At 46.4% G+C, this 24,506-nt stretch overlaps 1 protein-coding gene across 1 annotated transcript in view; it reads left to right on the forward strand.

Annotated features, from left to right (window-relative positions):
- Window positions 1–16,195, forward strand: part of LOC123995379 (alpha-(1,6)-fucosyltransferase-like) — a 207,580-nt gene extending 191,385 nt beyond the window's left edge. Inside the window, exons 7-10 of the mRNA XM_046298936.1 lie at window positions 6,892–7,138; window positions 12,677–12,853; window positions 13,038–13,188; window positions 14,111–16,195. Of these exons, the coding sequence (XP_046154892.1) occupies window positions 6,892–7,138; window positions 12,677–12,853; window positions 13,038–13,188; window positions 14,111–14,452 (917 nt within the window). The 3' untranslated portion in view covers window positions 14,453–16,195. The remainder of the gene's footprint in view (window positions 1–6,891; window positions 7,139–12,676; window positions 12,854–13,037; window positions 13,189–14,110) is intronic.
- Window positions 16,196–24,506: the final 8,311 nt, after the last annotated feature.

Raw genomic sequence — 24,506 nt, forward strand, 5'->3', positions numbered from 1 at the left:
CTAGCTAGCTAAAATTGTCCCTTTTCTAAATTAGCCATGGATGGAGATAGGGATTTGGACTTAGTGGTTTAATTTAATTCTCCATACTGACCAATGATTATAACGGTGATTCTGATCCAACCATTAATTAATACATTCTGCCTTTGGCCTGAGAGGATGGACGTTCAATGTGTAACTAGATGTAGAAGGCTAATGTTAACGAGCTAACGTTACCCATGAAAGGAAGTTAGGCTAGCAAGCATTTTAGCTAGATAGCCTATGACAACAACAAATAAAAGTGTGCACTGTATGACAGAGTGGTAGACCGTTTCATCAACATGTAAGAGAGGATGGCATTGGTGTGTCTTTACAAGTAGGGTGAGTCAACATGTTTTTTTCTACTTGCACGAAGACACACACACACACACACACACACACACACACACACACACACACACACACACACACACACACACACACACACACACACACACACACACACACACACACACACACACACACACACACACACACACACACACACACACACACAGTGAGAGAGAGAAATCAGAAACATGGACAGCCACATCATATTTAGGTTACATTGATTGGACTAAATTGTTTTTGGTAACTTTTAGCTGTCCGTGTATTAGACTAAGCATACAGTAGGTGATTTGATGATGTTGAAATGTTTTCTTAGCGACTTGCGAGAACTCTCTGTGGTTCTAAATCAATAGTTGTTTAGTGTTCCGAAAATGTCCGAAACATTGACTTGCTTGACCATGCTGTAGGTAATATAACTGTTACATGCAATATGCTTTGTGGACTTCACCGGACAGGGGTTGTTTTATCCAGTTTTGTGATAAAACAAAGGTGTGTTTGAACTTATTCTGCCACTGTGTCCTCTTATTGTCTCTGCCTTTAGGCCTCTATATCACATGTGTCAAGTATATGAAGCAAACAGCGCAATTATCACAACACTTAGGTCGTAATATGGTACTTTGTTTTTTGCGTCCCCAGTGATTTTACCCACGCACCATTACTGTTGTCAAAGGATTATGAAAGCTGTGTGCAGTTGTATTAGTCTCACTGGATGGAAGGAGTCACTGTAGTTCTATTAGTCTCACTGGATGGAAGGAGTCACTGTAGCTGTATTAGTCTCACTGGATGGAAGGAGTCACTGTAGCTGTATTAGTCTCACTGGATGGAAGGAGTCACTGTAGCTGTATTAGTCTCACTGGATGGAAGGAGTCACTGTAGTTCTATTAGTCTCACTGGATGGAAGGAGTCACTGTAGTTGTATTAGTCTCACTAGATGGAAGGAGTCACTGTAGTTGTATTAGTCTGACTGGATGGAAGGAGTCACTGTAGTTCTATTAGTGTCACTGGATGGAAGGAGTCACTGTAGTTGTATTAGTCTCACTGGATGGAAGGAGTTACTGTAGTTCTATTAGTCTCACTGGATGGAAGGAGTCACTGTAGTTGTATTAGTCTCACTGGATGGAAGGAGTCACTGTAGTTCTATTAGTCTCACTGGATGGAAGGAGTCACTGTAGTTGTATTAGTGTCACTGGATGGAAGGAGTCACTGTAGTTCTATTAGTCTCACTGGATGGAAGGAGTCACTGTAGTTCTATTAGTCTGACTGGATGGAAGGAATCACTGTAGTTGTATTAGTCTGACTGGATGGAAGGAGTCACTGTAGCTGTATTAGTCTCACTGGATGGAAGGAGTCACTGTAGTTCTATTAGTCTCACTGGATGGAAGGAGTCACTTTTGCTGTACTAGTCTCACTGGATGGAAGGAGTCACTGTAGTTCTATTAGTCTCACTGGATGGAAGGAGTCACTGTAGTTCTATTAGTCTGACTGGATGGAAGGAGTCACTGTAGTTGTATTAGTCTGACTGGATGGAAGGAGTCACTGTAGTTCTATTAGTCTCACTGGATGGAAGGAGTCACTGTAGCTGTATTAGTCTCACTGGATGGAAGGAGTCACTGTAGTTCTATTAGTCTCACTGGATGGAAGGAGTCACTGTAGTTGTATTAGTCTCACTGGATGGAAGGAGTCACTGTAGTTGTATTAGTCTCACTGGATGGAAGGAGTCACTGTAGTTGCAACTTCATTAAATCCAGTGGTGGTAGTCTGTTTATTTTAGAAACTGTAAAAACAATTTTCTCTGGTTTAAGACTGGATGTCTGCCAAACATATCCCTTCTGGGAGATGATATTAGACCAAAAAAGATTGTGTGTGTGTGTGTTCCTCCACTTCCGTGTGTGTCTACACGTGCGTGTATGCCCTTGCCACTTGTTTGTGTACTGAGGCTTAACACCCAGTCTCCCAGGTGGGAAGGCTATAAGGAGCACAGAGAGGGTGACCTTCCTAATCAGCCCAACTCAACCTTCGTCTCGGCCCACTGTGCCCAGGGCCCATCTAGAGGACACCTTCTTGGAGCAGCTGGTGCCAGCCCCTGTACCATGGAAGTGGATGGGCTCACCATGGCATTTAAAGGAGGACAGCCAAAGAGCAACTGTCACTCAGGAGGGAGTGGGGATAAAGACAGAGGGAGAGAGAGACAGAAAGTGAAAGATCAAGATAACGAATGTGTATGTCAGACAGAAATATTGAAAGAGGGAGGAGGAAGAGAGAGAAACACAGAGAGAGTATTGTAGAGATCGAAAAACAAAACAGATTTGGAGACAGTTTGAAAGACAAACAGAGCGAAAGAAAGACTTTTATAAAACTTCAACAGAGAGAAACAGACAAAAAGGGACAGAGAAACGGCAAGAGGATTGTTGTTTTGAATGGACATGACTTTCTCCTTCCCTCACTCTATCTATTTGGCTGGCTTCAATTCAATTCTGTACCATTTTCCCCCAGTGTGCACTTGTTGACTGTAACCTATTGGATGGTATAGATCCAGTGGAGTATTTTCATTTCAATAACGATTTAATTTATGAATATAGAAAACATATATTTGGCACATTTTTCAATATATTGTTGTAACATAATATATTCAACTTGCATGTAAAAGTTCCACAGTCTCTGCAAGTATTAAAGTTATGGCCCATTTTACATAGAGAAATGTGCATAGTAGGCAATGTAACCAATCACAGCCTTCCTTTTACTCGTACCCAGGGCAATTGAACTTATCCCAGAGGCTGCTCCAAGAAGCCGCCTGCGGAGACGAGGTATTCTGAGTGGACTTCTAGTCCAACTCAGGAGACAGGCACACCATCCACCGCTTCAGAGTATATTACTTGCTAATGTTCAGTCTCTGGACAATAAAGTAGACGAGCTCTGGGCGAGGATCTCCTTCCAGAGAGACATCAGGAACTGTAACATGCTCTGTTTAATGAAATCATGGATCTCTCTGGATATCCTTTCCCTGCCCATCCATCCAGCTGGGTTCTCTGTTCATCATGCAGACAGGAATGAAGAACTCTCCTGAAAGAACAAAGGCGGGGGTGTATATTTCATGATAAACTACTCATGGTGTGATTGTGATAACATACAGAAACTCAAGTCCTTTTGTTCTTCAGTTGTAGTCACAGCCGTGGATGTTCATCCTCAGGCAGATACCACGACGGCATCAATGAACTACACTGGACTTTATGAAAACTGGAAACCACATATCCTGAGGCCGCATTTATTGTAGCTGGAGATTTTAATAAAGCAAACATGAGGAAAACGCTACCGAAGTTCTATTAACACATTGACTGTAGTACTTGCCTTTTCCAAATGCCTAAAAGGCCCTTCCCCGTCCTCCCTTCAGGCAAATCAGATCACGACTCCATTTTGCTCCCTTCCTATAGGCAGAAACTCAAACAGGAAGTACCCGTGCTAAGGTATACTTAATGCTGGTCTGACCAATTGGAATCCATGCTTCAAGATTGTTTTGAAAATGTTCCGGGTAGCCTCTGAGAATAACATTGACGTTTACACGGATATGGTGCCTGAATTCATCAGGAAGTGTATAGGGGTTGTTGTTCCCATGGTGACTATTAAAACCTACACAAACGAGAAACAGTGTATAAACTGAAAGCATGAACCACCGCATTTAACCGTGGCAAGGTGACTGGGAATATGGTCGATGGCAATCAAAAAGGCAAAACGTCAGTACAAAGACAAAGTGGAGTTGCAATTCAACAACTCAGACACGAGACGTATGTGGTCGAAAGTCACAGATTACAAATGGAAAACCAGCCACATCGCGTACACTAATGTTTTGCTCTCAGACAAGCTGAACACCTACTTAGCCCGCTTTGAGGACAACACAGTGCCACCGACGCGGCCCACTCTCAATGATTGTGTGCTCTCGTTCTCCGTGACCGATGTGAGTAAGGCAGTTAAGCAAATTAACCCTCGCATGGCTGCCGTTCCAGACGACATCCCTAGCCGCGTCCTCAAAGCATGCACAGACCAGCTGGTTGGAGTGTTTACGGACATATTCCATCTCTCCCTATACCAGTCTGCTGTCCCCACTTGCTTCACCATTGTTCCTGTACCCCCCCCCCCAAAAAAAAATGTAACTGAACTAAATGACTATTGCCCCGTAGAACTCACTTCTGTCATCGTGAAGTGTTGGAGAGGCTAGTTAAGGATCATATCACCTCTACCTTACCTAACACCCTAGACCAACTTCAATTTGCTTACCGCCCCAATAGATCCACAAACGATGCAATCGCCATTGCACTGCACACTGCCCTATTCTATCTGGACAAGAGGAATACCTACGTCAGAATGCTGTTCATTGACTATAGCTCAGCCTTCAACACCATAGTACCCTCCAAGCTCATCATTAAGCTCAGGGCCCTGGATCTGACCCCCGCCCTGTGCAAAGAGGTCCTGAACTTAAAACGTTCCACCCTCTTCACTACTGTCCCGTCGATGTGGATAGGGGGCTGCTCCCTCTGCTATTTCCTAAGTCCACGATCATCTCCTTTGTTTTGTTGACATTGAGTGAGGTTATTTTCATGACACCACACTCCGAGGGCCCTCACCTCCTCCCTGTAGGCCGTCTCGTCGTTGTTGGTAATCAAGCCTACCACTGTAGTGTCGCCTGCAAACTTGATGATTGAGTTGGAGGCGTGCATGGCCACGCAGTCATGGGTGAACAAGGAGTACAGGTGGTGGAGATGTTGTTATCTATCCTCACCACCTGGCGGGCGGCCCGTCAGGAAGTCCCAGGCCCAGTTGCACAGGGCGGGGTCGAGACCCAGGGTCTTGAGCTTAATGACGAGTGTGGAGGGTACTATGTTGTTAAAAGCTGAGCTGTAGTCGATGAACAGCATCCTTACATAGGTATTCCTCTTGCCCAGATGGGTTAGGGCAGTGTGCAGTGTGATTGCGATTGCGTCGTCTGTGGACATATTGAGGAGGTAAGCAAATTGGAGTGGGTCTAGGGTGTCAGGTAGTGTGGAAGAGATATGGTCCTTGACTAGTCTCTCAAAGCACTTCATGATGATGGAAGTGAGTGCTACGGGGCGGTAGTCATTTAGCCCAGCAAAGAAGTTGTTTTGTTTGTCTGGGAGCAAGACATCGTTGTCCGTGACGGGGCTGGCTTTTCTGTCGTCTCTTCAAACTCTTCAAAGAAAAGGATTACAATTCGTGAAAATCCCCCAAATCATGCCAAATCATGCCAAATCATGCCAAATCATGCTATTTTTTGTCTGGGTTTCATGAGGAATCAGAAACTCTGTCTAGTTTACACCAATCCAATGATTGTATATTCATGAGGGTTTAAGTATAAGGCCACGTCTCAATAGTTTAGAATGGCTTCCCCCTCCCATTTCATCTCATCCTTATCTTCTCTGATCCGACAACATTAGATGAGTAAAGGTAATACAGCAGAAAGGTTATTTGGATATCAACTCTCACCTATCTTTGCTTTTAGATCTGCATAAACTAAGGAAAGGACCCAAGAGGTGGTCATTTGGGTCAAAGGAGGGTGAGTGTAGTCACTGTGGAATAGCTAGCTAGTTAGTGCTAGTTAGCTGTGTGTGCTAGACCAACGTCCATTGTGCTCTAGACCAACGTCCATTGTGCGCTAGATTGTGCAGGTGATATCACCCCACTCTGATACATAGCAGTCGTTGTTTCCGTTGCTCTCCCATAGCTTTTGTGGAGTGACAGGTAACATTGTTGTTAGTAACAGCAGATTGCTAGTTTGATGCAACCTAACTGGAATGTTACACTAGCCCAGCTCCTATGCATGCTAAATAAACAGGGGCATAACCAGTGCAGCTCAGCATAACATTACGCTCTGGTTCTATTTTCAAGAATTTGACATGGAGCTCACGAGAACGTGAACACTTGATGAAGTGGGCTCTGCTCACGCTCTGTTCTGCACTGGCCAAAAGTTGCGCATCCAGTGTAGCAGGTTAAAGACCCAGTGTTTTCTCCACACCCCAGTGTAGCAGGTAAATGACCTGTGGTTTTCTCCACACCCCAGTGTAGCAGGTAAAAGACCCAGTGTTTTCTCCACACCCCAGTGTAGCAGGTAAAAGACCCAGTGTATTCTCCACACCCCAGTGTAGCAGGTAAAAGACCCAGTGTTTTCTCCACGCCCCAGTGTAGCAGGTAAAAGACCCGGTGTTTTCTCCACACCCCAGTGTAACCGGTAAAAGACCCAGTATTTTCTCCACGCCCCATTGCAGCAGGTAAAAGTTATTGTGTTTTCTCCACACCCCAGTGCAGCAGGTAAAAGTTCTGGTGTTTTCTCCATGCCCCAGTGCAGCAGGTAAAAGTTCTGGTGTTTTCTCCATGCCCCAGTGCTGCAGTTAAAAGTTCTGGTGTTTTCCCCATGCCCCAGTGCATCAGGTAAAAGTTCTGGTGTTTTCTCCATGCCCCAGTGTAGAACATAAAAGACCCAGTGTTTTCTCCTAAGTAACTCTCTTCCCTCCGTCTCTCTAGGTGAGACCCATGACAAGGACATCCAGGTGGTGGAGTTACCCATCGTGGACAGCCTTCAGCCCCGCCCCCCCTACCTGCCCTTGTCCATCCCTGAAGACCTAGCCCAGCGCCTCCACCGGCTCCATGGTGACCCGTCCGTGTGGTGGGTGTCTCAGTTCGTCAAGTACCTGGTCCATCCTCAGGCCTGGCTGGAGAAGGAGATCCTGGATACCACAGCAAAGCTGGGTTTCAGGCATCCCATCATAGGGTACGTACTCTTTAATTTTTTGTCTGTCTCTTATGATTTTCAGTTTCGTTGTTCTCCTTCTCTGTTCTTTTTTGTCTGTTTCTCCCAGTCTGTCTTTCTGACTCTCTCTCTCCCTCTCTCTCTCTCCCTCTCTCTCTCTCTCTGTTTCTCTAGCCCTTTTTGTCTGTTTCTCTCAGTCTGTCTTTCTGACTCTCTCTCTCTCTCTCTCTCTCTCTCTCTCTCTCTCTCTCTCCTCTCTCTCTCTCTCTCTGTTTCTCTAGCCCTTTTTGTCTGTTTCTCCCAGTCTGTCTTTCTGACTCTCTCTCTCTCTCTCTCTCTCTCTCTCTCTCTCTCTCTCTCTCTCTCTCTCTCTCTCTCTCTCTCTCTCTCTCTCTCTCTCTCTCTCTGTTTCTCTAGCCCTTTTTGTCTGTTTCTCCCAATCTGTCTTTCTGACTCTCTCTCTCCCTCTCTCTCTCTCTGTTTCTCTAGCCCTTTTTGTCTGTGCCTTTCTGTTGAAGTGTAAAAAACTCTTTCTATATCTTTCTTTTTCTTTCTCTTTCAACCTGTCTCCAAATCTCCACAATACTCTCTGTTTCTCTCTCTTCCTCCTCCCTCTTTTAATATTCTTTCTGACATACTCATTCGTTATCTTCATCTTTCTCTATTTCTCTCTGTCTGTCACTCTGCCTTTATCTCTCTCTCTATCCACCATTACCATTTCCAGCCCTCTTTCATTCTCCCTCTTCTACGTTATGGCTCTTTGAATCATCCTCCCTTCTTTACCAATCAAACTGTCTCTTTCATAGGATTATACACCTTGTATTCTTACGTCTTTCACCTACTTTGGTCTTTGTCTCATTTATTTTATTCAGCACTGTCTCTATTTCCCACCATTCTCTCTCTCTTCTTTATTCACATCTGTATCTCTTTGTCGTCTCCTCTCTCCTCTCCTCACTCTCCCCCTGATGTTCTAATAGAGTACCTTTTGGGGTCACTCAGAAATGTCCTTGTTTTCCATGAAAACATACATGAAATTAGTTGCAAAATGAATAGGAAAGATAGTCAAGACATTGACAAGGTTATAAATAATGATTTTTAATTGAAATAATAATTGTGTCCTTCAAACGTTGCTTTCGTCAAAGGATCCTTCATTTGCTGCAAATATAGCCTTGTAGACCTTTGGCATTCTAGTTGTCAATTTGTAATTTAATCTGAGGAGATTTCACCCTATGCTCCCTGAAGCACCTCCCACAAGTTTGATTGGCTTGATGGGCACTTCTTACGTACCAAACGGTCAAGCTGCTCCCACAACTGCTCAGTAGGGTTGAGATCCGGTGACTGTGCTGGCCACTCCATTATAGACAGAATACCAGCGGACTGCTTCTTCCCTAAATAGTTATTGCATAGTTTGGAGCTGTGCTTTGTGTCATTGTCCTGTTTTAGGAGGAAATTGGCTCCAATTAAGCGCCGTCCACAGGGCGTTGCAAAATGAAGTGATAGCCTTTCTTCTTTAAGATCCCTTTAACCCTGTACAAATCTCCCACTTCACCATCACCAAAGCACACCCAGATCATCACATTGCCTCCACCATGCTTGACAGATGGCATCAAGCACTCCTCCAGCATCTTTTCATTTTTTATGCGTCTCACGAATGTTCTTCTTTGTTATCCAAAGGCCAGCATCCTGGAGTCGCCTCTTCATTGTTGACGTTGAGACTGGTGTTTGGCGGGTACTATTTAATTAAGCTACAAGTTCAGGACTTGTGAGGCATCTGTTTCTCAAACTACACACTCTAATGTACTTGTCCTCTTTCTCAGTTGTGCACCAGGGCCTCCCACTCCTCTTTCTATTCTGGTTAGAGCCAGTTTGCGCTGTTCTGTGAAGGGAGAAGTACACAGCATTGTACACAGCATTGTACGAGATCTTCAGTTTTATGGCATTTTCTCGCAAGGAATAGCCTTCATTTCTCAGAACATTTCTCAGAACAAGAATAGACTGAGTTTTATAAGAAAGGTCTTTGTTTCTGGCCATTTTGAGCCTGTAATCGATCCCACAAAAGTAGACTAGTCTTCTAGTCTTCTTCTTTAGACTAGACTCAACCAGTCTAAAGAAGACCAGGTTTATTGCTTCTTTAATCAGAACAACTGTTTTCAGCTGTGCTAACATAATTGCAAAAGGGTTTTCCCATGATCAATTTGCCATTTACAGTGATAACTTGGATTATCTAACACAGCGTGCCATTGGAACACAGGAGTGATGGTTGCTGACAGTGGGCCTCTGTACGCCCACAGTGTGGCAAAAAAAGTATTTAGTCAGCCACCAATTGTGCAAGTTCTCCCACTTAAAAAGATGAGAGAGGCCTGTAATTTTCATCATAGGTACACTTCAACTATGACAGACAAAATGAGAGAAAAAAAAACAGAAAATCACATTGTAGGATTTTTTATGAATTTATTTGCAAATTATGGTGGAAAATAAGTATTAGAGTGCTAGAGGAGGAAAGTGAGGGGGGCTTCAGAGGGGGAGTGAGTGTAGGAGGTGTCTCTGGAGCCACAGCTCCAACCACAGACCCAGCCCCAGACCCAGCCACAGCTCCAGCCACAGACCCAGCCACAGACCCAGCCACAGACCCAGCCACAGCTCCAGCCACAACTCCAGACCCAGCCACAGACCCAGACCCAGCCACAACCCCAGAGCCAGCCACAGACCCAGCCACAGCTCCAGCCACAGACCCAACCACAAACCCAGCCACAGCTCCAGACCCAGCCACAGCTCCAACCACAGACCCAACCACAGACCCAGCCACAGCTCCAGACCCGGCCATAGCTCCTACCATAGACCCAACCACAGACCCAGCCACAGCTCCAGACCCAGCTCCAGCCACAGCTCCAGCCCCAGCCACAGACTCAGCCACAGCTCCAGCCACAGACCCAGCCACAGCTCCAGACCCAGCCACAGCTCCAGCCACAGCTCCAGCCACAGACCCAGCCACAGCTCCAGACCCAGCCACAGCTCCAGCCACAGTCACAGCCACAGACCCAGCCACAGCTCCAGACCCAGCCACAGCTCCAACCACAGACCCAGCCACAGCTCCAGACCCAGCCACAGCTCCAGCCACAGACCCAGCCACAGCTCCAGACCCAGCCACAGCTCCAGCCACAGCTCCAGCCACAGACCCAGCCACAGCTCCAGACCCAGCCACAGCTCCAGCCACAGTCACAGCCACAGACCCAGCCACAGCTCCAGACCCAGCCACAGCTCCAACCACAGACCCAGCCACAGCTCCAGACCCAGCCACAGCTCCAGCCACAGACCCAGCCACAGCTCCAGACCCAGCCACAGCTCCAGCCACAGCTCCAGCCACAGACCCAGCCACAGCTCCAGACCCAGCCACAGCTCCAGACCCAGCCACAGATCCAGCCACAGCTCCAGCCACAGACCCAGCCACAGCTCCAGACCCAGCCACAGCTCCAGCCACAGCTCCAGCCACAGACCCAGCCACAGCTCCAGACCCAGCCACAGCTCCAGCCACAGCTCCGGCCACAGACCCAGCCACAGCTCCAGACCCAGCCACAGCTCCAGCCACAGCTCCAGCCACAGACCCAGCCACAGCTCCAGACCCAGCCACAGCTCCAGCCACAGCTCCAGCCACAGACCCAGCCACAGCTCCAGACCCAGCCACAGCTCCAGACCCAGCCACAGCTCCAACCACAGACCCAGCCACAGCTCCAGACCCAGCCACAGCTCCAGCCACAGCTCCAGCCACAGACCCAGCCACAGACCCAGCCACAGCTCCAGCCACAGCTCCAGCCACAGACCCAGCCACAGCTCCAGACCCAGCCACAGCTCCAGACCCAGCCACAGCTCCAGACCCAGCCACAGCTCCAGCCACAGCTCCAGACCCAGCCACAGCTCCAGACCCAGCCACAGCTCCAGCCACAGTCACAGCCACATCCATAGAGGACGTGGTGGAAGAGGATGGAGGGATGATGGGATTCACTACTCAAATGCCGCTTGACGCTAAGCACCCCAGCACGGCCGTTTTGTCTGCCAACGAACAGGCGGCGGGATAAAGGGAGAGAAAAGGGAGACAACGAGACGACGAACAAAATAGGAGGAGAGATGTAAGGAGAGAGAAAGCAGGAGAAAGAGAGAGAGACATGGCAGAGGGAAGAGAAGTTGAGGAGAGACGGAAACCATGGCAGAGAGATTAGATTTGGGGAAGCGGAGAATGGAGAGACTCGCAGTCAAGAGTCCCATCACAGAGAGAGAGATGGAAAGAGAGAGAAGGGGTTAGAGATGACTGAGAGAAAGATGAAGAGAATCACTCTGTCCTAGGACTGTACCCCTCCCCTTACCCCTTTCAATCCCTCGTTCCCTTTTTTCTCTCTGATCCAGGAGTGTGTACAGATATCATTTGCAGGGTAGATAAAGGTGTTTGTAGCTCCAGTGAGCATCCTGAGGACGAGGCTGAATGATCTTAGGACAGTTCTGGTAATTGGGCTCACTGTGTTTTTTTTTCTCTCGTTCCCTCGCTTTTCTTTCTCTCTCTCTCTCTCTCTCTCTCTCTCTCTCTCTCTCTCTCTCTCTTTCTCTCGTTCCCTCTCGCTCTCTTGCACGCCAGTTCACCCGATCTCTCCCTTTCTTTCTCTCTCACTCTCTCTCTCATTCCCTTTGTCTCTACCTCTCTCTTTTCCGAACCATAGATAGATGTGTTGTGTAATGAGGGATTAAACAAAGAAAGCACTCAGTTTCACAAACACATGCAGCTCTTTATTCCTTTGTTTGCTTCTTTCTCGTTCAAACCCCCTCTCTTTCTGCCATTCTTTTTCACTCATTACTCCTACATTGACAAATTTGTTCTTTCTATCTTTCTTCTCTCATTCTTTCTTTCTATCTGTTTTTCTTATTACTTTTTTCTTTCTTTCTTTCTTTTTTTCTTTCTTTATTTTCTGTCTCTCTCTGATTATCGGCAAGACTAGCAAGGGCACAATGGTGCTGCCTAAATAATTACAGTGGTAGCTGATAGTGCACGTATTGATTGAAAGTGTTGCTCTCCCTCCCTCTCTCCCCCTCTCTCTCCCTCTCTTTGACCCTCTCTCTGACCCTCTCTCTCCCTCTCTTTGACCCTCTCTCTGACCCTCTCTCTCCCTCCCGTATCTCTCCAATCCTCTCCCCATCTCCCTCCCTCTCCCCCCTCTCTCCCTCCCTCTCCCCCTCTCTTTCCCTTTTTCTCCCTTCCTCTCTCTCCCTCCCTCTCACCCTCTCTCTCCCTCCCTCTCCCCCTCTCTCCCTCCCTCTCCCTCTCTCCCTTCTTCTCCCTCTCGCTTTTCCTCCCTCTCCCCCTTTCCCCCTCTCTCTCCCCATCTCTCTCCCTCCCTCTCCTCCTTTCTCCTCCCCCTCGCCCTCTCTCTTCCCTTCTCACCCTCCCTCTCCCCATCCCTTTCCCCCTCTCTCTCTCCCTCCCATCTCTTTCCAATCCTCTCCCCCTCATCTCTCTCCCTCCCCTCCCTCCCTCTCCCCCTCCCTTTCCCCTTCTCTCTCCCTCCCTCTCTGTAGGGTCCATGTTCGGAGGACGGATAAGGTGGGGACGGAAGCAGCATTCCACCCTATAGAGGAATATATGGTTCACGTGGAAGAACAGTTCCAGCACATGGCCCGACGTTTCCACGTGGACAAGAAACGAGTCTACCTGGCAACAGATGACCCTTCACTACTGCAAGAGGCTAAGACCAAGTGAGAAACCACCAATACCCTAATAATGATTAATGAAAGGGTAGTGAGTGTGGTGTGTGTGTATGTGCGTGCATGTGCATGGGTGCATGCGTGTGTGTGTTTACATGCATGTATGTGTGTGTATGATTGTATTTCTGTTTGTATGTAGAAGGCCATATAGTATGTGCAATGCTGTGTCCGTCAGGTACCTAGACTATGAGTTCATCAGTGATAACTCTATTTCGTGGTCGGCCGGTCTGCACAACCGCTACACTGAGAACTCTCTGAGAGGAGTGATCCTAGACATACACTTCCTGTCACAGACTGACTTCCTGGTCTGCACCTTCTCCTCACAGGTAGGGGTGCCATATCCGACACAACACCATTTATGGGAATATACATTGTACATTATTCAATAACATATATTCTTACCTACCTGAATAGCTAACTCATATTGTCATTGTCATGTTAAACAAGGGCCATAAGAGATGGCATGACAACTGTGGTGGTTAATTACTTTACAATAAAATGAGGAGAGACAAATTTATCACACAAGTCTGAGTTATAATTAAGCTAAATCCTTATTCACATATTAATAAGGGAGCAGGTCAGTACAACACACACATACAACGTGAATCGATTGAGTGCTCTACGATAATGATGTCTGGTCGACGAATCACCCTCAGATGATTCGTTTAGAGCCCAGAGACAAAGAATACAACACCTTTTTATAACAAAGTACATCCTCCTGAATATTCATGACAAACAACAGATGTATGGAATGGGTCACAAGGTTAAGATTTGCATGAAAGATACTGATAATTCACAGCAGACAGTATCTACTGTAAAGACTGTTCTTATTGTGTAGAAACCAGGGTCTGGCCCCGAGCCATCTCTCCCTGGTACCTCATAGAACAGAAACACCAACTTGTTCTATGGAATGCGGTCTTGTTAGGTTCATCACCCAAGGCATCGTAAATCTTCTGACAGCATTAAGCCCATTCTCAGAAGAACATACACAGATAAGAGTGTTCTAATAACCCCCTATTCTGTTGCATAAAACAACCATTTGATGCAATTACAGTATTATAACATAATCTTGCAATTTTGCTCTCATACAACACAAACAGATCTGGGACCAGGTAACTTTTTCATCTGAATAAATCTAAACAGCCATATACACGGAATGTAATTAAGTTAACATGATTCTTCACACTTCCTGGTCTCACTTCCTGTTTCCTGCATACCTACTTCCTGTTTCCTGTAACCCTGTACCAGGTGTGCCGCGTGGCCTACGAGATCATGCAGACGCTGCACCCGGATGCCTCCTCCTTCTTTCACTCACTAGACGACATCTACTACTTCGGGGGCCAGAATGCCCACAACCAGATCGCCATCTACCCCCACCACCCCCGCAGCCCAGAGGACGTACCCCTGGAGCCCGGTGACGTCATCGGCGTGGCAGGGAACCACTGGGACGGCTACTCAAAAGGGGTCAACCGTAAAATGGGGCGCACCGGTCTGTACCCATCCTACAAAGTCAAGGAGAAGATTGAAACCGTAAAGTACCCCACGTACCCTGAGGCAGACAAGCTGCTCTCAGACTCTCAACGGAAGTGAAGAAGGAAGGGAAGGATGAAAATAAAAAGAGGGAGAGACACTGAATCAGTTAGACTGCACATGTTGTGAACAGAGAGAACAGTGGGAAAGGGAGAAAGAGATGGAGGTGATTAGACTGCACTGAGAGTGTGTGGGCCTGCCTGTGGGCATTTACTTGTGTGTGAGTGTGTATATCTGGATGTGAATCTGTAAATTGCGGAATCTTGCACCTGCCACCACCCTGTCCCGGTGCACACAGATGGGTTTTTATAGAGAAATAGGAAGGAACATTGATTTCAAACGAGCCTGAAAACAATTAAAGGTCCGTAGCCGACAACACTCACTCTCCAAGGCAGACTGGGAATGGGACTATCCAACTGGGACTATCCAATCAGGGCAAGCCTTGGATCGATAAAAAAAAATATTTAAAAAGCATTGGATCGATGACTGGAAAACAATTATAAACAAGAAAAAGTTACTTGTTTTCATTTTTATTAAATTATTTTGGTGGTTTAAATTGTATTCTTGCCTTCTTTTGTCTCTCCTTTGTTCACTGAATGTTTCTGGTATCTTTCTATTTCCATATTCACTCACTGCGTTCCTCCCTTCTCCTTTCACTCCAACAGTCCTACATCTCCAACAGTCCTACTACTCCAACAGTCCTACATCTCCAACAGTCCTACATCTCCAACAGTCCTACATCTCAACAGTCCTACATCTCCAACAGTCCTACATCTCAACAGTCCTACATCTCCAACATCTAAAACAGTCCTACATCTCAACAGTCCTACATCTCCAACATCTCAACAGTCCTACATCTCCAACATCTCAACAGTCCTACATCTCAAACAGTCCTACATCTCCAACATCTCAACAGTACTACATATCCAACAGTCCTACATCTCCAACAGTCCTACATCTTGTATGTGCAATTATTTTTATTCCAACTTAATGTGCTTTTTAACATGTTTGTGTCAGGTGCTGGTGCGTTGTACTGTATATGAAGTGTGTGTGAAAGATTATGAGAGATGCTGTGTGTGTTTGTGTGTGTGTGCTCTATGGTGACCTATGATGACCTTTGAACTATGGTGACCTATGATGACCTTTGAACTATGGTGCACACAGAAGCCCTCTTCAGGCTCACCAATGGACTCCACCGAGCTAATGTCCTTTTCACATCTCAACGTCTGTTCAATCCGTCTGTTTGTTGTTGTTTTTTAGTTCTAACATTCATGTTTCAAATCAATTAGGAAAAAAAGAGATGCCTATGTTGACAATGCTATGTTATTAGAGGTTTGTAGTCGATCGTGATGAAGACCTCTATGCTCAACCACCACCCCGACCCCAAAAATATCCTCTTAAATGTGTTATGAAGGTTGTTATGGATGATACTGCTACTCTCATGAAGGTCGTTATGAATTCTTCAATAAGAACCTACTAATGTCAATAAAGATGGTGGATAAATGAAGATAGTAAAGAATTGTAAAGAATATTCAAATGTTCCTCTGTCTGTGTAAGTTCCCTCTCTCGGGTGAGCATGCGTGAGAGGGAACCAGAGTGAGGGAAAAATGAGGGTGTGGAATGTCTCGCTTTCTCTACCGTCTCTCTGTCAGTGTCCCAAATCAAGATGGCCTCCTAGTAACAACAGTTTTTTACCCCGTTTTCTCCCCAATTTCATGGTATCCAATTGTTTTAGTAGCTAGGTTGAAAGTCATGCGTCCTCCGCACTGCTTCTTAACACAGCGTGCATCCAACCCGGAACGCAGCCACACCAATGTGTCGGAGGAAACACCGTGCACCTGGCAACCTTGGTTAGCGCGCACTGCACCCGGCACCCGATGAGACAAGGACATCCCTACCAGCCAAACCCTCCCTAACCCAGACGACGCTAGGCCAATTGTGCGTCGCTCCACGGACCTCCCGGTCGCGGCCGGTTACGACAGAGCCTGGGCGTGAACCCAGAGTCTCTGGTGGCACAGCTGGCGCTGCAGTACAGCGCCCTTAACCACTACTATCAGATGAACATCAGCTAACCAGTCATGAGTCACCTGACCCCATCAAGATGGCCAACAAGTGCACACCAAACATTTCAAGGGCTCAGACTGCGGTCCAAACACTTCAAAGACACACGCTATCCCATCAGCCCTCAAATTAAGTGGACATTTCTGATGACATATCATGACGTCTGACGAGTATACACTTGCAGGGCAAGGGGCGAGGGAGGAAGTCATGATTTTTAAATGGACCACCCTTGGCCGGAAATTCAACACTCGTTCATCCCGTCTATGCTGGTCTATGCTGGTCTGTGCTGGTCTATGCTGGTCTGTGCTGGTCTGTGCTGGTCTATGCTGGTCCATGCTGGTCTGTGCTGGTCTATGCTGATCCATGGTGGTCTATGCTGGTCTGTGCTGGTCTATGCTGATCCATGGTGGTCTATGCTGGTCCATGGTGGTCTGTGCTGGTCTATGCTGATCCATGGTGGTCTATGCTGGTCCATGCTGGTCTGTGCTGGTCTATGCTGATCCATGGTGGTCTATGCTGGTCCATGCTAGTCTATGCTGGTCAGTGCTGGTTGGATGCTGGTCAAGCTGCAAATGGCTAAAATGTAAATGTAATTACACCAGCATGGTGTAACTGGTTATGCTGGCAGACCAGTATGGTCTAGATGGTCAATCTGGTCTGACCAGCATGGTCTAGATGGTCAAGCTGGTCTGACTAGCATGGTCTAGTTGGTCAAGCTGGTCTGACCAGCATGGTCTAGCTGGTTATGTTGTGTTTTCGCTGGTGACCAGCCTTCATTTTGCTTCTGCTGGAGGCCAGCCTTCGCTGTGTTTTGGACACAACTGACCAGCATAGGCTAAATCAAAACCAACATCAAGTCACATTATGCTGTCTTGCAAAGTGATGTTGGAATCCAGCCAGTGAACAAAACATACATTATGTTACCATAAATTACAAAGACACTTTGGTGTAACATTACATCACTGTAAAGAAAGCACTTCTTCACAGTAATGTACTGGTAAACCAAACATTATTTTGAAGTTATGGTAACATACTGTACCTTTATTTTTAACAGTAACTTAAAGGTTACTGGCTTCCAGTAAGTTATTGTAAAAACAAGTTAAGATTTTTTATAGTGTATCATAAAGATTGTTAAAAGATTAGAACCAATCGGCATTATGTCATTTGTCCCTATGGGGGAAACCTTTTGGGTGACAAGTAGTACCCTTTGAATTGTTCCTGTAGGTGAACCATTTAGAATTGAATTTAGAACCCTCTCATGAACAACCAATGACACGTTCTACAGTTATACTTATAGGATACTTCAGAAATACTTATGGCACACACAGTAAAAAATTACTTGTCATTTGACAGTAAGTTACTGGCTACTGAGTTGCAGTAAAAATACAGTACTTTTACAATTGAATAAAGGTGTTATTGTTGTAAAATGACTTGTTGCTTACCTTACTTTCACTGCACTTTGAAATGTAAGTAGCTTTTGTCAATCTGTATCGCTGAATTGTTTCACTGTATTGCTGAATTGCACGAAAGAAATGTAAAGGTAATTTTCTATTGAGCCAACATCTGCAGCATTTAATGTGAATGCAGTCTACGCTAACACAGGAACATGCCTTTACATTTCAATCCCCCTGTAACGCTGAATTTCCATGATTTTCACGTTAGCGGTGTTGCAACAGTTTACGTGGTTTTATTGTTAAGTTGAAGGTTGAGCACCTAATTTGTCTACTCCAAAAGCAAAAGAGGTGCTCAGCCTTTGACAACATAACCATCAACCATTTAAACTGATTCAACACTTCCACTGACGGTTGGCACAAATACACATATGTATAAGATCACGCCCACAAATAAGCTAATACACCGCACAGGTACGTTGACCCATCTACATTTCAAAGCGCAGTGATGATTATACCTTATATTCAAAATATTGGGTAGAACATTTTTACTTTTATACAATTATACTAGATTTATATTCACTAGATTATATTTAACAACCCTGTTCCCTAATTTTGAGAGTATGTGGATACAGTGCATACGGAAAGAATTCAGACTCCTTGACCTTTTCAAAATTGATGTTACATTACAGCCTTAGTCTAAAATGTGTTAAATGTTTGTCTTTCTCGTCTACACACTATGACACATAAGGATCTCTCTGTACATTGCTTCGCTCATCTTTCTTTTATAAAAAAAAAATATATATAGGTGTCCTTTGAACATCGCTGCCCGGATATACTCGAGATTACGATGGTCAGTCCAGATGAGAAAAGGGTGCTTAGCCCCCTCAAGCCAATGTCTCCACACCTGCAGAGCCTTGACTACAGCTAACAACTCCCGGTCCCCCACGTCATAGTTTCGCTCCACTGGACCGAGCTTCCTCGAAAAGAAGGCACAAGGGCAGAGCTTTGGTGGTACGGCCTAGCGCTGGGACAGCACGGCCCCTAGCCCAGCCTCGGACGCGTCCACCTCCACTATGAACACTAAAGAGGGGCCCGAATGCGCCAACACGTACAGCTCCATCAGACGACTGAAAGCTCTGCCCGCCTCTTGCTGACCAACGCAAGCGCACCGGTCCCCCATTCAGCAGTGAGGTAATGGGAGCAGCCACCTGACCAAAACCCCGGATAAACCTCAGGTAGTAATTGGCAAACCCTAAAAACCGCTGCACCTCTTTCACCGTGGTGAGAGTCGGCCAATTACGCACGGCTGTAACGCGGTCACACTCCATCACCACCCTGGAGGTGGAAATACGATAACCCAGGAAGGAAACGGCCTGTTTGAAGAACACACATTTCTCGGCCTTGACATACAGGTCATGCTCCAGCAGTCGCCCAAGTACCTTACGCACCAGAGACACGTGTGGCAGAATAGATCAGGATGTCATCGATGTACACTACCACTCCCTGCCCGAGCAGGTCTCAGAGAATCTCATCTACGAAGGATTGGAAGATGGCTGGAGCATTCTTCAACCCATATGGCATGACGAGGTACTCATAATGGCCAGATGTGGTACTAAATGCGATTTTCCACTCATCTCCTCCCCGGATACGCACCAGATTATACGCACTCCTCAGGTCCAGTTTTGTGAAGAAGTGCGCAATGCACGGGCGCAGACCTCCCTCCTTCTTCAAAAAAAAAGAAGCTTGAGGAGACGGGTGATGCGGAGGGCCGAATGTACCCCTGTCCCAGCGATTCAGCAACATATGTCTCCATAGCTACTGTCTCCTCCTGGGAGAATGGGTACACGTGACTCCTAGGAAGTGCCGCATTCTCCAGGAGGTCTATCGCGCAGTCCCCTCGACGATGGGGTGGTAATTGGGTCACCTTCCTTTTACTGAAGGCGATAGCCAAATCGGCATATTCAGAGGGAATGCGCACGGTGGAAACCTGGTCTGGACTCTCCACCGTAGTCGCGCCAACAGAAACTTCTATACACCTGTCTGAACACTCCTCTGACCACCCTCTAAGAGCCCCCTATCGCCAGGAAATCCCCGGCTTGTGATGAGCTTGCCAGGAAATTCCCAACACTACTGGAAACGCAGGTGAATCGATAAGGAATAGACTAATCCGCTACTTATGACCCCCCTGCGTTACCATGTCCAGTGGCACCGTGGCCTCCCTGACTACTCCTGACCCTAATGGTCGGCAATCTAAGGATTGCACGGGGAAAGGTAAGTCTAACGACACCAGGGAAATTCCTAGCCTTAACGCGAGCCCACGATCCATGAAGTTCCCAGCTGCGCCTGAATCGACTAGCGCCTTATAGAGCTGTAGAGAGGGAGAAAACCCAGGAAAAGATGTTAACACAAACATATGCCCGACAGGAAGCTCTGGGTGAGTCTGGTGCTGACTCACCTGGGGTAACCGAGTAGTGCTCCGCCTGCCCTCCCGACTCCCAGACGAGCTCCTCCAGCACCGGTCGGCCGTGTGTCCTCGACGACCACAACTGGTGCGGTCCCCCTCAATGCAGACCCCCCTAACTCCATGGGGAGGTGGAAACAACAGGTTGTCAATGGACGTGTCTATAAATTCATCCAAACTGAGGGTGGTGTCCCGACACGCTAGCTTCCTGTGGTCGTCCTCCCTGAGGCTACAGCGGCAGTGGTCTATCAAAGCCCTGTCGTTACACCCCGCTCCTGCGGCCAAGGTCCTGAACTCCATGGCAAAGTCCTGCACGCTCCTTGTCTCCTGTCGCAGGTGGAACAGCCATTCATCTGCCGCACGACCCTCTGGTGGGTGATCGAACACGGCTCGGAATCGGCGGATGAACTCGGGGTTATGATCCCTCCTGGTGTCTGGGCCATTCCACACTGCGTTAGCCCACTCCAGGGCTCGTCCCGTCAGACAGGAGACGAGGACGCTCACGCTCTCCTCCCCGGAGGGAGTAGGATGGATGGTCGCCAGGTATGGTTCCTGTAGGCGGAGGAACCCCTGACCCCCAGCCGCCGTCCCATCATACTCCCTAGGGAGCGCCATACGCAGAGCCCCGGAGCCGGATGCTATAGCAGGGGTAGGAGGTGGGGGGGGGGGTGCTGGAGATGAGGTGGGAAGGCCACTCCTCTCCCATCGGTCCATCCTCTCCATCATCAGATCCATGGCCGATCCTATACGGTGGAGAATGCTGGTGTGATGGAGGACCCTCTCCTCCATCGACGGGAGAGGAGGTGCGGCTGCTCCTGCTGATTCCATTTCCAAAGATGTGCAGGATTCTGTCACAAGAAATAGGTGCATGAGGAAGAATCAGGCGCAGAGAGCATATAGTTACACAGGAAGAAGTGCACTTTAATATCGCACCGAAAACAATGCCCACAACACAGGGCGCAGAAAATATGGACCAACCCAAACACACAGGGTACCAGGTCCGGAGCACGAACACCAAAATCATACACACGTAACATAAGAGTAATCCCAGACAAAACAAGGGCGGGTAGCCTAGCTATAAATAAGGAAGCCCATCAAGCAAACACCAAAAGACACAGGTGCAACTAATAAGACAAAACAAACAGAAAATGAAAAAAGGGATCGGTGGCGGCTAGTCGAATGGTGACGACGACCGCCGAGCACCGTCCGAACAGGCAGGGGAGCCAACTTCGGCGGAAGTCGTGACAGTGTGTAGATTTATGAGGGGGGGAAATGATTTAATCAATTTTAGAATAAGGCTGTAACGTAACAAAATGTGTAAAAAGTCAAGGGACCTGAATACTTTCCGAAGGCTAATTTTTTTTTTTTTTTTTTACCCTTATTTTTCCAGGTACATTTACTGAGAACACATTCTTACTTACAGCAACAATCTGGTGATTAGTTACAGAGGAGAGAAGGGGGATGAATGAGCCAATTGAAAGCTGGGGATGATGAGGTGGCCATGATGGTGTGATAGGGAATTTAGCCAGGACACCAGGATTAACACCCCTACTCTTACAATGAGTGTCATGGGATCTTTAGCGACCACAGAGAGTAAGGTCACCCATTTAACATCTCATCCAAAAGACAGCACCATACACAATGTCCCCAATCATTGCCCAGGGGGAATTGGAATATTTTTCTTACTGAGCCTCCAACACCACTTACAGCAGCATCTGGTCTTGAATTTAGGGACTGACCAGGACCAACCCTGCTTAGCTTCAGAAGCAAGCTAGCAGTGATATGCAGGGTGGTACGCTGCTGGCTAACTAAAGATGGACCTGCTGGCACTTCTGAAACATTAATGCACTTCTGCCCAAAAGCTTGCAAGTTCAAATCCTCAAAGGATTTATTCACACTTTAAATCAAGTGTCCCTGAGCAATGCTAATATTTACGTTGGTGTTGTCAGATAATCTGAAAATGATTGACTTGATTCTGGGCAACTTTTAGCAAAGTGCAGAAATGTATTCTTGGCACTAAATCTATGGCCAATCTCTGTCATGCCCACAGACCTGGTGGTGTAGCAGGAAATTCAGGTCATTAGCAATCAAGAGGTTGTGAGGTATAGTCTCAAGTAAGCGGCATTCAGCAGCATAATGTAATTTTACACTGTGGTGTAAAATGTTTAAGTAACAATAATTGAAAGTAATACTTAAGTCATTTTTTAGGGTATCTGTACTTTACTTTTACTTCACTACATTCCTGAAACCCAAAAGTACTAGTTACATTTTGAATGCTTATCAGGACAGGAAAAAGATCCAATTTACACACTAAAAAAGAACATCCCTACTGCCTGTGCTCTGGTGGACTCACTAAACACATGCTTCATTTGTAAATGATGTCTGAGTGTTGGACGTGCCCCTGGGTATCCTTAAATGAAACAAAACAAAAATATAATGCCGTCTGGTTTGCTTAAAATAAGGAATTTGAAATGAATTATAGTAGGAGTATAACTTTGATACGTAAGTATATTTTGGCAATTACATTTACTTTTAGTACTTATGTATATTTAAAACCAAATACAAGTGGGATTTTATTGGGTGACTTTCACTTTTACTTGAGTCATTTACTATTAAGGTACCTTTACTTTTACTCAAGTAAGACAATTGGGTATATTTTCCATCACTGCTTTTAGAGCAATAACATCTTCATTCAGCTGTAAAAATTATATAACTTGTTGTGGTGTACCTTACTTTCACTAAAACGAGTCGCCCGTAGTGTACCACAAAATGACAGGAACTTTTAACAGTGTAACATAAAAGGTGAACGTGGTGGAGAGGGAAGGAACAATCATTACAACTGTAAAGAACCCTTCCTGATATGCGAAGAAAGTCCCTCAAGAACCTATTTTTTGTGTATGCTGGCCCAGCATGGCCTGGTCAAGCTGGTCTGCAAAACCACGCCCATCATTATCATATTTCCCAGCATGCTCTATTGCAATTAAAGTTTTAGATGTTTGGTTCAATATCTATGCGTGTGCTACACAAAGTTTAAATATAATTTTACATCACAATCCGGCATAATGTGACTTGATGCTGTTTTTGCCGAGGACCAGCACACAGTGTATTCTGAAAGAATTCAGACTCCTTCACTTTTTCCACATCTTGTTATGTTACAGCCTTATTCTAAAATGGATTTTAAAAAATGAACAATCTACACACAATACCCAATAATGACAAAGCGAAAAATAAAAGATAGAAATATCTTATTTACATAAGTAATTCAGACACTTTGCTATGCGACTCGAAATTGAGCTCAGGCCCATCTTGTTTCCATTGATCATCCTTGAGATGTTTCTACAACTTGATTGGAGTCCACCTGTGGTAAATCCAATTGATTGGACATGATTTGAAAAGGCACACACCTGTCTATATAAGGTCCCACAGCTGACAATGGATGTCAGAGCAAAAAACAAGCCATGAGGTCGAAGGAATTGTCCATAGGGCTCCGAGACAGGATTGTGTCGAGGCACAGATCTGTGGAAGGGTACCAACATATTTTTGCAGCATTGAAGGTCCCCAAGAATACAGTAGCCTCCATCATTCTTAAATGGAAGAAGTTTGGAACCACCAAGAATCTTCCTACCAAACTGACTCTGCCCTGCCAAACTGAGCAATCGGGGGAGAAGGGCGTTGGTCAGGGAGGTGACCAAGAACCCAATGGTCACTCTGACAGGGCTCCAGAGGTCCCCTGTGGAGATTGGAGAACCTTCCAGAAAGACAACCATATCTGCAGCACTCCACCAGGCCTTTATGGTAGCGTGGCCAGACGGAAGACAATCCTCAGTAAAATGCACAAATGCACATGACAGCCCACTTGCCAAAATGCACCAAAAGGACTCTCAGACCACGAGAAACAATATTATCTGGTCTGATGAAATGAAGATTGAGCCTGAATGCCAAATGTAAGGTCTGGAGATAACCAGGCACCATCCCTACGGTGAAGCATGGTGGTGACAGCATCATGCTGCGGGAATGGTTTTCTGCAGCAGGGACTGCGAGACTAATCAGCATCGAGGGAAAGATGAAAGGAGCAAAGTACAGAGTGCTCCTTGATGATAACCTGCTCTAGAGCGGTCAGGACCTCAGACTGGGGCGAAGGTTCACCTTCCAACAGGACAATTACCCTAAGTACACAGCCAAGACAACACAGGAGTGG

This window comes from Oncorhynchus gorbuscha, linkage group LG14, assembly GCF_021184085.1.
Source record: "Oncorhynchus gorbuscha isolate QuinsamMale2020 ecotype Even-year linkage group LG14, OgorEven_v1.0, whole genome shotgun sequence".
Lineage (NCBI taxonomy): Eukaryota > Metazoa > Chordata > Actinopteri > Salmoniformes > Salmonidae > Oncorhynchus > Oncorhynchus gorbuscha.